The 15,926-nt window shown below is 41.6% G+C and overlaps 1 protein-coding gene across 1 annotated transcript in view; it reads right to left on the reverse strand.

The window, feature by feature from the left end:
• LOC125768457 (protein patched) overlaps window positions 1-6,920 on the reverse strand; it is a 39,994-nt gene extending 33,074 nt beyond the window's left edge. Inside the window, exon 1 of the mRNA XM_049436151.1 lies at window positions 4,478-6,920. Within this exon, the coding sequence (XP_049292108.1) occupies window positions 4,478-4,615 (138 nt within the window). The 5' untranslated portion in view covers window positions 4,616-6,920. The remainder of the gene's footprint in view (window positions 1-4,477) is intronic.
• Between the last annotated feature and the right edge of the window lie 9,006 nt (window positions 6,921-15,926).

Consider the following 15,926-nt stretch of genomic DNA (forward strand, 5'->3'; position numbering starts at 1 on the left):
TAAAGGGGGGTTCTCCGGAATAATTCGGAGTTAACTCCGGAGTAATCTTAAATCCGCTGCTTAAAGGGCTGCTACCTCTTGATTAAATTGCTAATTTCTTGAGCTTTTAGTTCCAGAAAATAAGTCGATATTAAGACGTTTACTCAACATATTCGGCTCGCAAACTACCTTAAAATGGAGATGTTTCTTCATAAGCTCTTTATTGTATATTACCATTCAGTGCTGCCGAAAAGCCAAACAGGAAGAGAAAGTCTTCGACACAGAAATTACAAAAAAACTTGACACTAATTTGTACCCGTTGATCTTCATCTGAAGCACCTAAAGGCATATTTACAGACTAATTGCTTTTGATGTTTCACGAAACTTTAAGTAGTTCAAAAGAAAAGAAACAAAAAAATGGCAGCATCCAAACCTGTAAAGGATGGAATTACGCCAAACTGCATCTTTGAGCACGAGCGCGCGTTACAAATTTTGGTTTGCCTTTTAATTGCGATCCGCTCCTTCACCATGGACTACCACCATCAGGCGGTTACGCTGCACTTGAGGTTTAATTTTGCGAGCACAATGCTGACGATTAATTATTCCGCTCATTTACTGTTGCCCTTGCTAAAACCCCGTACCCAGATCCGTGGGGGACTTTTTTATCGCATTGCTTCCATCAGAAATCTTGGTAGCTTGGTTAGATTTTGTTTGCCTGGCTTTGATGACGGATATGAACGATCGCAGCACAGCAGACAGCAGTGGGTTGGTTTTTTTTTGCACTCACTCACCCATCATCACACGCTACGAAAACTGCGATATTAAATTGTACACTCACAGCAATTGCGTATAAACAAACTTAAATGAAGATCACACAGCAGAGAAACAAACCGCACACATCAAGATAAGGCAAAATGTGGTGAAGGAAAAAGTGTGTTTTGCTGCTTTGTTTTACTTCTTCTCTTTTCTTCTGTAAACAGTAGCACATTCCACAGACCGTAAGGTAGTGAATAATGCTAAATGTTTAAAATATAATAATTACCCTAAACGAACAAAACAAACTCGTAACCATTCGTTGGTTGTGTTTTCCCGCCAGAGGCTTCGGAATGGAAGCAATATGCCGTCAAGATGATGGTAGCTGAAGTACACAATCAAAACATATCATTGCACGCTAATGTAAACATAAATATCCGCAAAATGGCAGTTGTTTATTTCTTTATTTCACATTTCCTGAGCTGCGACCAAATCGATAGAGTTGAATATTTTTCTTCTCTTTTTAACCTCTGATATCCGTATAAGGAATTGGAATTTCATTGCTTTGCGAATTGGAATTGCAATAGTACATCTTGAACAGAGTAAAAATAGTGTTTTTGGTATGTCAACGACTCAACAATACATCCCGATCAGGGTTTGATCTGGACAGAGTTCCCCGTAGACACCGATCTTAACGTTAATATAATAAATCACACATAAAGTCCTATCTATTCTACCCCCAATATAGTAGTAGAATCGAAGAAGAAGAAACATTCTGCCTCTGGAAAAAGTAAACTCCAAAAGAAAATACACGTTGATGAAGTTCTAACTTTATCTTCTTCGTATGTAGAGGTCATGCCCAATATCTTAAAGTACAAAATCCGATGGAATGAGTCATCGTCATCTCCGTGGATTTGGTGGGAAACAAGAACAACTTTATTTAAGTAAATAAATAGAAGAATGAAGATTTGTGCGTAGTTAAAAAATGAACAAGACATAGTTTGGTCATGATGTTTAATAGTACAAGCATCCATTTTTGTGAGTTCTCATAACAAGACTCGTTGCCTTGCGAGAAAGGTTCGATCACTATGATTCGTGCCACGTTTGCTACACACGCCATTCCCTAACCTGACAGTATGCGTACGAAAAACGATTAATAATCCTGCATGTCCTGCTAATCGTGACGCTTTTGAGTTGCGTAAATCGACCTAACGAGCCCACAAACCGGTAAACGTTATAGTAAGAACAAGAAATCAGGCAATAAACACAACTAAACTAAGACACAAATCACCAACCCGGTGAGGTGAACAAAAAAAAATCATCCCTAATGCAAATCTTATGTCTAGCCATGAGTTTACCAGTGTCCAAGGGTGTTGTGGTGCGCTATACAATGGTCAGCCGTCGCATGTATATGGTATCATGCCTCACTGTTGACGCCAAGAAAAGTGGACCAACCAAAAAATAACTACTCTCCAAATGTGGTTTACCTAACCTTCTCTGGTTTATTGCAGTCTTTTTTTTCTACTAGTCACAAAGAAAAAACACACAGAGTGGACTTTTGTACTCCATGAAAGTTGGTGATGGATAACATCTTCACATATTGTACAGACTAGAATTGATTACTTCATGTACTCCGGTAGAATGTGCATTGCGAGAGAAGCAGCAAAGGTCCCAACCAACGATACAGTGCTCCCAAAAACCAATGGTGAATGATTTATAACGAGGGCATCATGTCGCCATCGAAGATCCGACGTGCTCTCTAACCATTCCAATGGCCACTTCCATCCTACCAGCGCATTGTCTGGGAATTACCGCCTACCGTCGTCTACACCATGGACATCGTAGACAGGAGATTTGCGGCACGTTTTACCATTGCGCCTCCCCTTTAGACGACGATGTCTAGCTGATGATGTACGATGTCAAACAGGGGTGGTGTGGAGCTGTTCGGGCTATTCCCAATTCATAACTAACTCCGGACACGTACTGCGCTGTGGACAGCATATGGTAGCTGTCCGCGCCTAGACAAACTAAATCGGACGGAATTGTTTGTAAATTCAATGCCTTGTTTTGGTGAGTTACCCGCGACGGTCTTATCAGGCGGTCAGGCGACTTTGGAAGCGCGTGCCAGGGTAGGGGCGCGAAGATACAGCTCACAGTCAAGGAACCTATTACGATTTCAAAGTGTACCGAGGTCGGTTTCATTCAATTGTGCTGTTCATTCACCGATTTGTATACCCCCAACCCCACATCTATGTCACTTTCTACCAGTCCAATGCGCGTCCCTGAGCACGGCCAAATGCGACCGTAATCGTACTGATGATGTGCACGCACGTATTGGAACTGGAATTTCCAACAAAGAAAAAAAACAACAAAACACTACACACATGTGACGTGTCACAGACATACCAAAGTGATCCGACTCGTGACCAGAAAAAACAACTTTTAAGAAAGATCTTTGGGTCTTTGGGTCCGATCCGAAACATTTTGGAGGTCATAAATTCTCTAATCCTCTAAGATAGGAGGGTCCGCCCCCGGGTCTTTACCGCTCCATGTCAGTCCATGGCATTCCCTCCCGAAAGGTATTCCGGTGCCCTAAGGGAACTGTCGCAGTCGATCATGATTGAGACCTCCTCAAACTTCCTGCCTTTCACCGGTACGCCGTTCAAAGTTCATAGGCGTCGGCACGCTGAGGTCGGTACAATCAACTCACTTCAGCATCCGAAAAAGTAAAACCCAAAAACCCACACTGGCCCTTTTATTTTCCCTCCGGCTCCGGATCACACACCGAGCGGGTTTCTGTGTGTGTGTGTCTGCAGAGTTACAGAGACGTATTACGGGATCGATCGAAACAAAAAGGCAAGGGAAGCGGGATGAATGCCGGGAAACGCCGAGAGGCTGGGATAGATTATTTCTTTTAATGTCTTATTTTTCCCTTCATTCCGTTCGCATTCCCTCCTGATGGCGGGCGGCCGTATTGTGGGTTTGTGTTGTGTCGTTCGTTTTGCTTTTTTTGCTGCCTGCTTTTTTTCCCTTCGACACGGCTGTCCTTCATCGCTGGGGTGCCTCGAGATCGAGGAGAACCACCTTCGGATGCGGACAAAGTTTCGACAACCGTACCGCCACCAGCAGGCAGCAAGCTGTTGGAATGAAAGAGCACACAGCAGGGCGAGAGCGCGCGCCTGTATGTGTGGTAAAGTAGGGAGGACCCAACCCTGAACATGATCAGAAAGACCGTATCAACCGAAGAGTAGCGTGTATGGGATCCGCTGTCGAAACGCGACCCTATACTGCAGCAGACATGCGTTGAATTCTTCCACCCTTGTTCATGCAGCGGTTCGAAGATTGAGTTGTAATGGTTAATGGAATAATATCCACTGTTGTCCACTGAAGGTCCTCGTCCCGGTCTCTTTAGCTTTCGGAGCCCATGCAACTGGAAGTTAGCTCAGTTTTCAGGACCCATTGTTCATCAGCTTTTGGTGACAACTGCAAAACTCTTGAGTGTTGTGAGTCAGAGTTCTAGCAACTAATGTATGTATGATCTTGCTCTAGATCAGGAGTCTCCAAACTTTTCAGATGGCGGGCCGCTTTGAATGAAATAATTACAGCTGAGGGCCAATCTCGAGATCTCTCGGGAAATCGTAGTTTGCTATAGTTTGCAGACCCCTGCTCTAGATCTTGCAAACCCCAGAGTTACTGATGAATTCTAACCGATTCTTATGAGCAAAGTAACTGTGAGATCACTTACCTTTTCTATTTGATCGAGTGCTATCGTTGCATCGAACCAGCTGGTTCGGATGTACAGGTCGGAAAATACTTTCTCGTCCACGGTGTCACCGTGGGTATCTGGCACCCTCGGTAGGCTATCCATCGTTGGTACCACCATTGTTTGTTTGGACGCTTATCACCGTTGGGCACTATCTTATTTTCTTTTTTCCAAACAAGAAGTTCCTCGAGTGGAGGAATAATTTGTTGAGGATTTTCGTTCACCTTCTTTCGAAATTTTCTTTCGTTTCTTCGGCCTCACTGCCCCATTCACTCTCGATCGCTTAACACACTGCCAGAAGCAGGAGTCGTGATCGTCGCCGTCGTCGTCGTGAACGCCACTTGCTTTAACACCACTGCGCACCAAACTCTCGGAGATTTAGAGAGAAATTTAAATCGAAAGCATAGATCACCACACGTGCCGCGACGGTTGAGTGACACATCTTCCCATGGATATGCTAGATAACTACCATCAGGCGGTTGTTCGGTTGTTTGGACGTTTGGACACTGCACTGCTATTGATTTTGCTAGGCTACAAAACCACCTTTCCCGAACAAAATGCAACCACCTGCATTAGGCTACTGGTGCTAATCACACACCTACTGAACACGTTTTTTTTTACATAAATGACACTTTTGCACATCAGCACAGCACACACCGCACACAGAAACAGAATGCACCACACACACGTACAACACACTGCACACGCAACAACACCCGTTGCTTCCGATTCTTCCGGCTCGCACAAGATGCGTTTCGTTTCAGCCAAACGACGGGGCACGGCACTCGAATCGACGACACGGCCCTTTCTGAGCCGCCCAGAGGTATCTTGTGGCGGGTATTGAGTCTTCGCGTTCGAGGTGGTCCAAAAAAAGATCAAGGAAAACACTCACTCACACACTCACGAACCATCAAACACAGACGCACGTTTAGGGTCGATTTTTTCTACCCCCAAAAAAAAGAGAGAGAAAAAAAACAAACCTCCGTACACTTTGTTTTCTTCGAAAACGGAAAGATCTCGGTATGTTCGCCCTTCCGCCTTTCGTTTCGGGCGGTTAGTTTCTTCTTCTTTCTCTTCGCCCTTTTTTCCCACTTCGGTACGTTCTTCCTTTTCCACAATTTTGTGCCTTGTCTCCTTCGCTTCTGCTTGTTTTGTTCGGAGGTTTGCTGTTGCTCTGTTGCTTCACTTTTCCACTCGCACTCTCCTGTTCAACCCGATGGGCTTTCTTTCAACTCCACACGCGTGTTTGCTTCTTCCTCTTCTTCTTGTGTTGTTGGTAAGGTCGAAGTTGAGTTCTCCCTTTTGCTCACTTGTTTTCGGTAGTTATGTTATTTATGTCTTACTTGTCTCTCTCGCATGCTCGCCATGGAAGTGCATAAGCCCTGAAGCATAAACATAAACGATCGGAAGGACGCAAAGGGTACACACACACACACGGTGAGCCATGCATGCATCTATATAGCCGTGTGCACACTGTTTGATTCTAGAGGCTGTGACACTACCTGCAGAAGAGTTTTTCTATCAACTCGATCTTCAATACTGATCATTCAATGTACCGTGACTTGTCTTCAGTAAAGAGCGCTGTTTACATCCACATCGGACCATCATTTGCACCACCTGCCAATAAAATCCAGTGTTCGAACGAATGGTACCGTCGGTAAAAAACGTGTTGCTAACAATCAATGATTTTCGTGTGACGTATGCATCGCACACATCGTGATTTGTTTATCTTCAAACGACGATCCTCCTTTGACTGTTGCCGCCGACAAAAGCTTGATTATGACAGCCGCCGCCAACCAACGATAATCTCGTACGATGTGTGTTTTGCTATGCTTTACACCGACGCACTTTTTCCTTGTAAATGCGCCCACTGAGTGTTATGACAAGACAAGACACAGGCAGCCTCACTTTGACGTTTCCCAGCATCGGTGCGCGATCTTCACCATGCTTCAAGACTGTGTTATCGGGCCTGTTAATTATGGAATCAAATCCCACATTTCTATTCACGCACACACAAACACAGCGAATAATAAAACGCCCGCAAGTTCCTTTCTAAACAATGCGCGCGCGCACGCACAATACAACCGAGATGATCGTGTCTTGTCGGGTGTTTTGTTTGGCAGCATATCACTGTGACAAACTTCGCTTACAATTTTTTGGGGGGTTATCGCACGATCGCACCACACTATTATGCTACGCGAACGATGTACGGGGTTTCGCTTTTATTTTGCTCGATAATAACAAATCAGTTTTAATTGCTGCCAGCCGATGCCGATCCGTCTGCGGCAAACAGTACAGCTTTTTCTTTGCTGCCGTACGTCGACGCAGGTCGCCAAAGTCTTCACACAATCTTAACACCCGGGAGCAGCGATCAAGTTTGCGTCCGCTCTGCGCGATTGTTTTCGATCAAATAAAAGTCGGCCATCTTACCTACACCGTTGCGCACCGGGAATGAACAGTGGGCTTGCTCGTGCGGCGCTTAGGCCATGCTCTTGCAACCGTACCGTGATCCATTATGGAAAATACATATTCATAATGTACGCTAAAGTAAATGAGAATTGTTCTTTGTATTTTCTTTTGTTTTAATAACTGGTTTAGAAAACAAAATATGTAGATATTAAAATTATAATATTTACTAAACTGTACTACAACCATTTGTTAGAACGTAGCCTCATCTAAATCCGGACGAACTATCCGAGAGAGTGTGTGTGCGAATGCGCAGTAATGTGGTGTGTGTGTTGACGATCTTTGGTAGGACTTGTTGCCTGTGCGTACGCATATGCGAAGCATGGTCCGGAAGGTGTTTCAGTAAGTTTGGTGTTATTTTCTTTATAAAATTTAAGATTATTTCTTAAAAATATTGTAAAGTGTTTTTTATAATAAGGCTCTACGAAGCATAGGACTTTGAGAAAAAATGACATATTTTTTAAAGAGAAGTTTTATTCACGAAAATAATTGCACTATATTTTATTTAAGAAACATATTTGTTTAACTTTTATAAAAAAAAAACAAAATATTTTTTCAGATGCAAATCTAGGTTTGCGTTAAGAATATAGATGAACTGTTCTATTGATTAATAATTCTTCACTTCACTGTATGATATGTGAATTATGTTTAATTAGTTTCCAGACACTTAGATAGCTTGATCGTGTCAATCGTTCAATTAATAATAGTTTGCATAAGAGTGCATTTGGTTGAATGTCGACAAAATGTATTGTCAGTTATGTTTATTCACATTTTACAAAAAAAAATTCACAATTTGAAACCATACCATCAACCCACCAACCGAAAAAATATTTCTCGACAAAAACTGACAGATCAAGCTCAATGTGTGTAGCACCAACACCTGCAAGCGCAGCATCCAGCATCGTGCGCAACTGTGTTGGTGTGATCGCATTTCTGGATCATTACTTCGGTGGGTTTGCCAGCAACAGGCACGGAGCGTACACACGGTAGGTGAGGATCGTTGATGTTTCCATTTCTTTACCCCCGATTGGAGCACGTCGTGTGCGATCCCACCAGCAGGGTATGCGACTGTGTGTTGCTGGAGTGCGGCGCGGAACGGAGCGGTAGAAAGGAGCGACACGAGATTAAGATGCACGAAGCGAAGGCAAGCGGACCGAAAGCAGCAGAAAAAAAATCAACATAAGCAAGGGCCTGGGCAAGTGGGTGCGGCAAAAAGGAATCGTACGGCAGGGTAGAGAAGAGAATAAAAGACGAACGAAAGAGAGAATGGAGAAGCGAACGTACGAACGAAAAGGAGCGACTGTTGACTTCTACATTATATGGGACCACCCGCATGCTTCCGCCAAGATCACTGTCATTGATCGATGATGATGAACGTACACGTACACACATACGCACATACACACACAAGCACACGCACATCCATACAGTGCGGCCGGGCACAAGCACATGCACGATCATCGTACAGTTCGCATGCAACTGCCGTTTCTATTGGCATAAATGTTTACCAGTACTGGGGTATTGGGTTTATTAGACTCATGTTGGGATATTTCTTATTTATAGTCGATTGTCATGTATTAAGGATCTTTTTTAATACGCATTTAATGAAAAAGTTAAACGACAAGTTGCTCTTTAGCTTTTGCTACTGTCTAGTTGTAAAACTAGATGAAAACTTATTAAATAAAAATATTCAAACAATGAAATTTTTAAATATTATACTATATAATTTATACCTTACAAAAATAGGTTGAAAACAAAAAGAAACACAATTACAATATGTTTAATCAGTATAATAAAAGACAATTTATTATAGAGAGTATTTTTCTAATTAGCTAAGATCATGATGTGTTGCCAAAAGTTGTACCGCACTGTAATGGCTTCTGTGCGCAAGAGCCGGCAAACGGAAGCACAAATGTGCGATTGTTTAACGTATATGCGAACGAGCGATGCTTGCATTGTCGCGTGTTCCTTCCCTCACTCCACCCCTTGCCCCCATTCCTTATTTTCCATTACGAACTTCCATCTTTGTTGCACTTTTCCACCCCTTATCCGGTTGATGCCTGCCCCAAAAACTCCTTCCTCTCTCCATCACTCAAGTGCAGTGTGTTTATTCTGGCGAAACATTTTCATTGATCGTTTTTGTGTCGACTTCTGCGGTGCATTTTGGTTGCACAAGGGGCGACATTGCACATGCACTTAAAGCCCCTTGCGTTTCATGCAGTGCAAGCAATTTTGATGACGTGTGGAAATTTTTGCAATTGACCAAAAAAGTGGTCCATCCAGGGTACGTGTATCGACCCCAAAAAACATCCAAAACAGTGTGCTGTGCGTCGTAGAATTTTCGGTCGGGGATATTTGTTGGAATACAATTTTTATGCGAAATTCACGCTATCCTTCCCGCTTCGTTTCCATCCTTCACAACCCATTCCAGAGTTGCTTCATGCATTCGGTTCCTACTAAATCCGATCGTTTTTATGCCCTCCGACTGTCATCTCTTCTACACCCAAGCCCGGATTGTTTGCGGAACCCATGTTTCGTTCATATTATTTTTTTCCTTGCTCCCTTTTCCCAACCTTACCCCCTTCCACACACACACACACACGGCCTTACATCACCATTAACTTCCACGACGTGTGTGGTCCGATTTGGATCGGTGCCCGTCCTTTGCTGTGCTGGCAACATAAATATATGCCCACACGCACATGTCTCGCTTGAATCGTCTGGCACGACCTTATCTAACGCACGTTCGAGAGACGTGCTCAAGGGCGAGCATGGTGGAACGGGCTGGGAAGGCAACAAAAAAACCCATCTCATACCGTAGATATTTTTGTGCAAATTTATTCAAACGGTTTCGATCACGTATCCTGGCGTGCTCGAGAGGAATCCTTTTTGGCCTTTTGAGGGGGGAAAAGTCGTTCAACATAAAGCATTTAATCCCTGCTTTTTTTGCCTCTCACGAAACAAGCGCAAGATAACGACATTAAATCGAGTTTTTTTACTTACGATCGTTTAAAGTTTGGTTAATTTCATGGCTCTTGGTTTAGCGATAAGTAATAAGATAAATTATACAGTAAGCAATAAATAATATATTGCGTCTTATTACTCATGCGATGCTTATTAATAATATTTTAAAAATGCTATGCTTATGCAAGGATTCAAAACTATTTTCCATTGAATATTTGTTTTATACGCTTTTTTGTTGTATTTTTTCCATTTAAACTTTAACTTTAATTTCTATACCTTTTTAAGAATCCATTTTAATCTTAATTGCATAATTATGTTTCAACGGAAACTCTCACAAAAACTCCCAGTGGAGTGGAATTGAATGCATTTTTTTGCTTGCTGCCTTTTTTGTTATCCTTCTTCTTAAATCATTTTTGCAACAGCACTCCATAATAGGCTTCATAATAGCATAAAAGCTTTCAATCTGCATTTCTTCCCTTTCCACAACCCACCGTCGCGCAGCAAAAGGTAGCGAATGATTGATGATAGACAAATTAATTGCGGCTCTTTGCAGCGCCCTGATGGCTTCAGCAAGCGCAAATTAATTGATATAAATAACAATCATCTCCCCCACCCCCAAAAGGCCCCTGCTGGCTCTAGCCTCTCGGATATGAAGTCCATTATAATTCCGGTTTTTTTTGCCGACACACAAAGATGCCCAGTGGTTCTAGACGAAAAAAACCACGGCTACACCGAAATCGCTTTTATCCTGAAACACCGAAGTACGCCAACCGTCCTTGGGAGTGATCCTCGCAAATAAAGATACAGTTCCGACCTAGCGTTTAGTGAAATAATTTTTCAGCTTTTTATAATAGTTAAATAATTTTAAATAATTTTTTGATTAGCTTTGATTGTTCACATTAAGGCACCGAAAGTTAATGCATTTCAAAAGTATATACAAACAAGCACTATTTTAGAATTTGCATAATGATTGCTTGATTAATAAATTTGTCAACAAACTTGGTAAACTTGAGAAAAAAAACAAACAAAAAAATATAATGACATAATTAACATAATTTACTTTTGTTTAAGCATCACCGGTACATAAATTCTGCTACTGACTGTGTATTTTCGCACCGCCAAAAAAAAATACAACCTCCCAAGCTGTTTTGTGGCGGTGTGGCGCTTCGGTAAGATCATTTTGTTTGTTTACTGTCCCCCACCCCTTCTATCCTTTTCTAGCAGTTTTGTGTGATTTTTTTCATATTTTTTCTCCGTGTTTTCAAGCGACTTTGCCGTTTGTCCAAAGTTTCATGTTCCAAACCTTGAAGTTGCCTTTCTCTTTCCACACTGTGTTATCTCGTTCCGTTTGCTTGTTCGCTTGTGTGTTTTTTTTTATGTGTATAGTTTTTCTTGCCGTTTCTACTTCTGTTTCGTATTTTATACTTTATACCCGTTTTCCCACCCAGCGTTTCACATTGGGCTGTAATTTTCTTTCTCATCGGGGCCCGTTGGTAACAGAGAGCTGGCGAGAGACGTATGAAGGGAAAGGCTTCAAACCTGGCACGCTCTGCCGCCGTAGTGTTTCTTTTTTTCGTTGGTCCATTTGGTGACCGAAACGCAGACTCCCGATCGCTTTATACTCCCGGTACGTGTGTGTGTGTGTGTGTGTGTAGAGCAATTCAACACTCGGTCGGCACATTTCCTTTGATCTTTGAAGCCCGAGAAAGTGAGTGCGCCATGTCAGACAGGCCAACATGCGGGTTGTATGTAGTAGCTGCCTCTAGCTGTTGGCTGCCGTTTTATACGATCGGGACGAATTGACTTACCTGACCGGCTCGGGCCAGGAATTGGAAGGAAGCTATCCGGCGGTGTGTTCGGTCCAAAATGACCGTTGTGGAAATGTCCATTTTCCGTGTGTTTATTTTCGCCTGCGCACGGGAATTGGGTGTACCCCGTGACGTTGCTTCGCGTCATATTCTACTGATGAAATTATTTATCCATTTGAACGGAATAGGTAGATAATTTCTTCACCAATGTGCTCCACATGTCTGTGTGTGTGTGTGTTTTTTTTTTATTCCAAACGAAATTGTGCCATAAAACTTTAATCACACTAAATCACGCTCAGTTGCGGTTTCACAGGGTTCTTAATTTTAATTGTCCATGGTTGCACTCTATGAAAAAAAGGAAAACTGACCTGAAATGATTTATTGGAATGATAGAAAATTAACGCAACCCAGAACCAACCCTGGATGGTAAAGGAAGGTGAGAAGTTCGGTCAGAATGTGGACAGTTTCCTGTCACCCAACGGTGTTACATAAATCAATTTTCGATTTCACGGTACAATTCGGAGCGATTGTACGATTTCTTACATGTTTCTTTTTTTATTGTATTACACTTTTTCATTTTAAAATAAATTTATGACTAGAAAGAAGACACAATTGAATCCAATCTGTTAGATAAAAGATAGCTTAAAAATAGTGATAATAAAATTACAAAAAAATAAAATTAAATAAAATTACTAAAAATTATTTACGATAACTTGAATAAACTATTAACTTCTTCAAAACTTGATGAAAATCTCAAAAATAAAGCGTAAAAGTGAAGCACAAAAAATCCCCGCCAGGAGAAAATAATTAAGTTGTTACGCTCTTCACCGTCCTGCCGGGAGATTGCTCAATCGAATAAAATGTAATAATTACGATTTGTCGTGTGTAATGGCGCAGGCGAGAGACAAGCTCACAACAATAACACACAAAAAAAAACACGTAACCAATGTACCGCCCGAAACCAATGCCAACCGTTACAAATCGGGGCAAGTTTAACGAAAAAAGGAAATAAACCGCTCGTAGGATGAGAAAAGGCAGCAAACGCTAAAAAAGAAAACACTCTGACGCAGAAACAAATTATGAAAAGCCCAAAAAAAACTTGAGGCCGGCCTCTTTGACGTTACCTTTCAGCGGCCGCTGTAAAGATGTAACTTCTGGACCGTGTCCAATCTGCATTATATGGTTCGCCATGTGGGCGCATCATGTGTAAGTTTCTTCAATGTTTAATTCTATTGGAGTTTTCATGGAAAAGGGGGAAAAAATTTGTCCTCGTAGAAGGGATGTGGGATTTTTTGGGATGACTTTTAATGACCACACCTTATATCTAGACGTTAAGAAGTTTTTTTTTGTAGAAAAGTATTTAATTTGAATGGCCATGTTCGTTGGTTGATTATTTGTTGGGAAAATCGAATCAACTCCTTAAGATATTAGGAAGAGAGCGGTGGAGTTCATTTTTAAGCGGTTAATTTAATTAAAGAAAATTAATTGCATGTATTGAAAGTAACCCACCTTTTACATCTTTATATCTCTGGGATCTCTGGGACATCAAACTTTTTTTTTCTACCTTGATTCTGCAACCAGGTTGACCACTGTTTGTTTTAGTGATATTGTACCAGTCAAAATTTAGAAGATGTCTTCTTATTTCTCCCATGGCGTATCATACTCATCCTTGTATAATGTAGTTCAAATATTTCCAAACATTTATTAAAGATGTTCTGTACAGATGTTCACAAAAGTATCTTTCAACTATTCAAGAAGTATCCTGTACTCGTAACCTCAAAAGATCTTGAGGTGGAATTATGGTGATGGACACTAATACTCTTTGACTATTGCAGTATGATAATGATTCCAGCTATATGACGAGCTTTTCGAAAGGTAGCGAAACCTGGAATATTTTAATTCCGCACGAAACCTGAGAAGGCGAAGAGGATCACAAAGACTTCATTAGATAAACCTGGTGGAGGAGTAGCTGTTTGGGATCAGATATAGCCGTCGATGAAGAGCTGAAGTCATGGATCGGTATTCCTAAAAACGTATTGAAGAAAATTTTTAGGACATTCAACATGTCTAAATTTTCAGTTCTGGAGCTACTCTGTCATCTATGTCTTAGTCTTATATCGTAAGCTTTCTAGAAGCTTGTCAGTGACTTGAGTTAGCTCTTACCAGAATAGTATTCCTATGTGTTAAAGTACTATTCCAAATATCCAGAGTTGACCAGAGTTACTTAAATCATGACTAATTTATTCGAAGACCATACAAGATATCATTCAATTTTCATATGTTAATTACCTCAGGGAATGCCATATAACTGATCATAAACTTTCAAGACTTACTGATGCTATTACACCTAGTAATGATGTCTCATGAGTCATTTCCATTGCTCACAGTCTCAACCAATTTTGCACCAATTCCATCATACAACCTATTCATCATTGCTGGGACCTCCCGGAAGGGTAAAACATTCCATCAATGTGCAAGCGCGCATGTGTGTACGCTTATTCGATACAAAACTTTCGTTCAAACCACAGCCAAAACCAATCCATCAATGAATCGCGACTTTTCTGCTCCAGCAAAACTAAATCGATACAAATCGTCGATCGTTACCACGTACCACATCGATCCGGGTGTTGATGGTGCGATCACGAAACGACGTTAATCACCTGATTCGATACGGACGACTAGGTCAGCACCAACCGGGTCGGATACAGGCTTACATTAGAATACGACGCCGGTGGCCAATGGTAATGGGTTGGCCGGTATGGTTGACGAATGAATTTTAAACCTTTCCCGTGCATTTCTATCTCCGCACGGCACACCGCAATCGGAGTGTAATGAATCGCAGCACGTACCCGATGACGATCCCTGACGCAAAAGAATGTCGATCGAATAATCGATACTAGTTCAATCTATGCCCGGAATAAGTGAAATGGAATAAAAGATCAGGGTGAAATTTTTAAATCACACTTAAAATTAAATTCAAATTATTTATTACACATTATCCCCCCAGTTACATGAACTTCACCAACAAACTGCGCAAGTGTTCCGTGGTGACCTGTGATTGTTTTGTTTTACGAGTGGCCATAAAATATACCAAATGCTACAAACCCACCCCGGGGGAAGGTACCAACGGACCTTCACCAAACAGCGACAACACGTTCTTATAAATGTAATCTCAATTTAATGAGACTTTTATTTGTGACGCGATTCGCGATCGCTGATCGTCTGAAAATTAAACCCATCTTGTCGTAAAACTTGTCATTAAAAGAAAAAGGCAGGACTTGGTGTGCGTCTTTTTTGTTGTTGTTTTGGTGATTTCAATTTTCGGAAGAAATCTCCGAAAGAAACCCGTCCACCATTTGCTCGAGCGAACGTGGAAGCAGATAACCTTTTTGCACGCGGGAGTTCATAATATTGCAACAAAAAAAATGCATAAAAATTTGCAAAACTTCCATCACTCCTTCCCAAATTCAGTTAACCGTTCGATTCGGTTAAAGTTCCACTCGCGGAAGCGTACTTCGCATGCAAATAAAAAGAAAGCATATAAAAGGTACATAAAACCACTAAAATTAACAACCTTCTTAGGCGCACGTTTTGCTTCGGAACGAAACCAACAACAAAAAAACGGCCCGAAACTCGGCAATATAGGCGGACGTAGGTAAAGCGGTCGGTATCGTATAAGCGGTTTTTCGGTTTTATTTTCATGTTGATTTGCTCGTATCGTATACCCCGGTTTTTGCTTTAATGTGAAAAGAGATTCTCCACCGGAGCTCCCGGTATTTGTTGGGTTTTAATTAATATATTCCAAACCAAATTATCTCCCGATGCTCCGATGTTCGATAATCGTCATCATCAACAAGAAGAACAACATCATCATCGTCGTCTTGACCGTCGTCATCGTTATCGTCATAAAACAAACGGGAACGATTCGGCCGCAAGCCGTAAAGTGACTTCGGATCTTGGACGTAGAGAGAGAAAACAAAAGTACATTTTTTGAAAGAAATAAACCAAACAGCGTTAGAAAGGATGGGACGAGGTGGGAAGAAGGCGAAGTTCAGGGTGTTTTTTTGTGTTTTTTGTTTGATTTTTTTAGGCTCTGAATCCGGCCGAGTCTGGGTTCGTAATGGTTGAAAGATTATGGGAATTAATTAATGTATTTTGTTTCCGCTCTTGGCGAACTCCGTTTCTACAACCCT

The sequence above is a fragment of the Anopheles funestus genome, chromosome 3RL (genome assembly GCF_943734845.2).
Source record: "Anopheles funestus chromosome 3RL, idAnoFuneDA-416_04, whole genome shotgun sequence".
Taxonomy (NCBI): Eukaryota; Metazoa; Arthropoda; class Insecta; order Diptera; family Culicidae; genus Anopheles; species Anopheles funestus.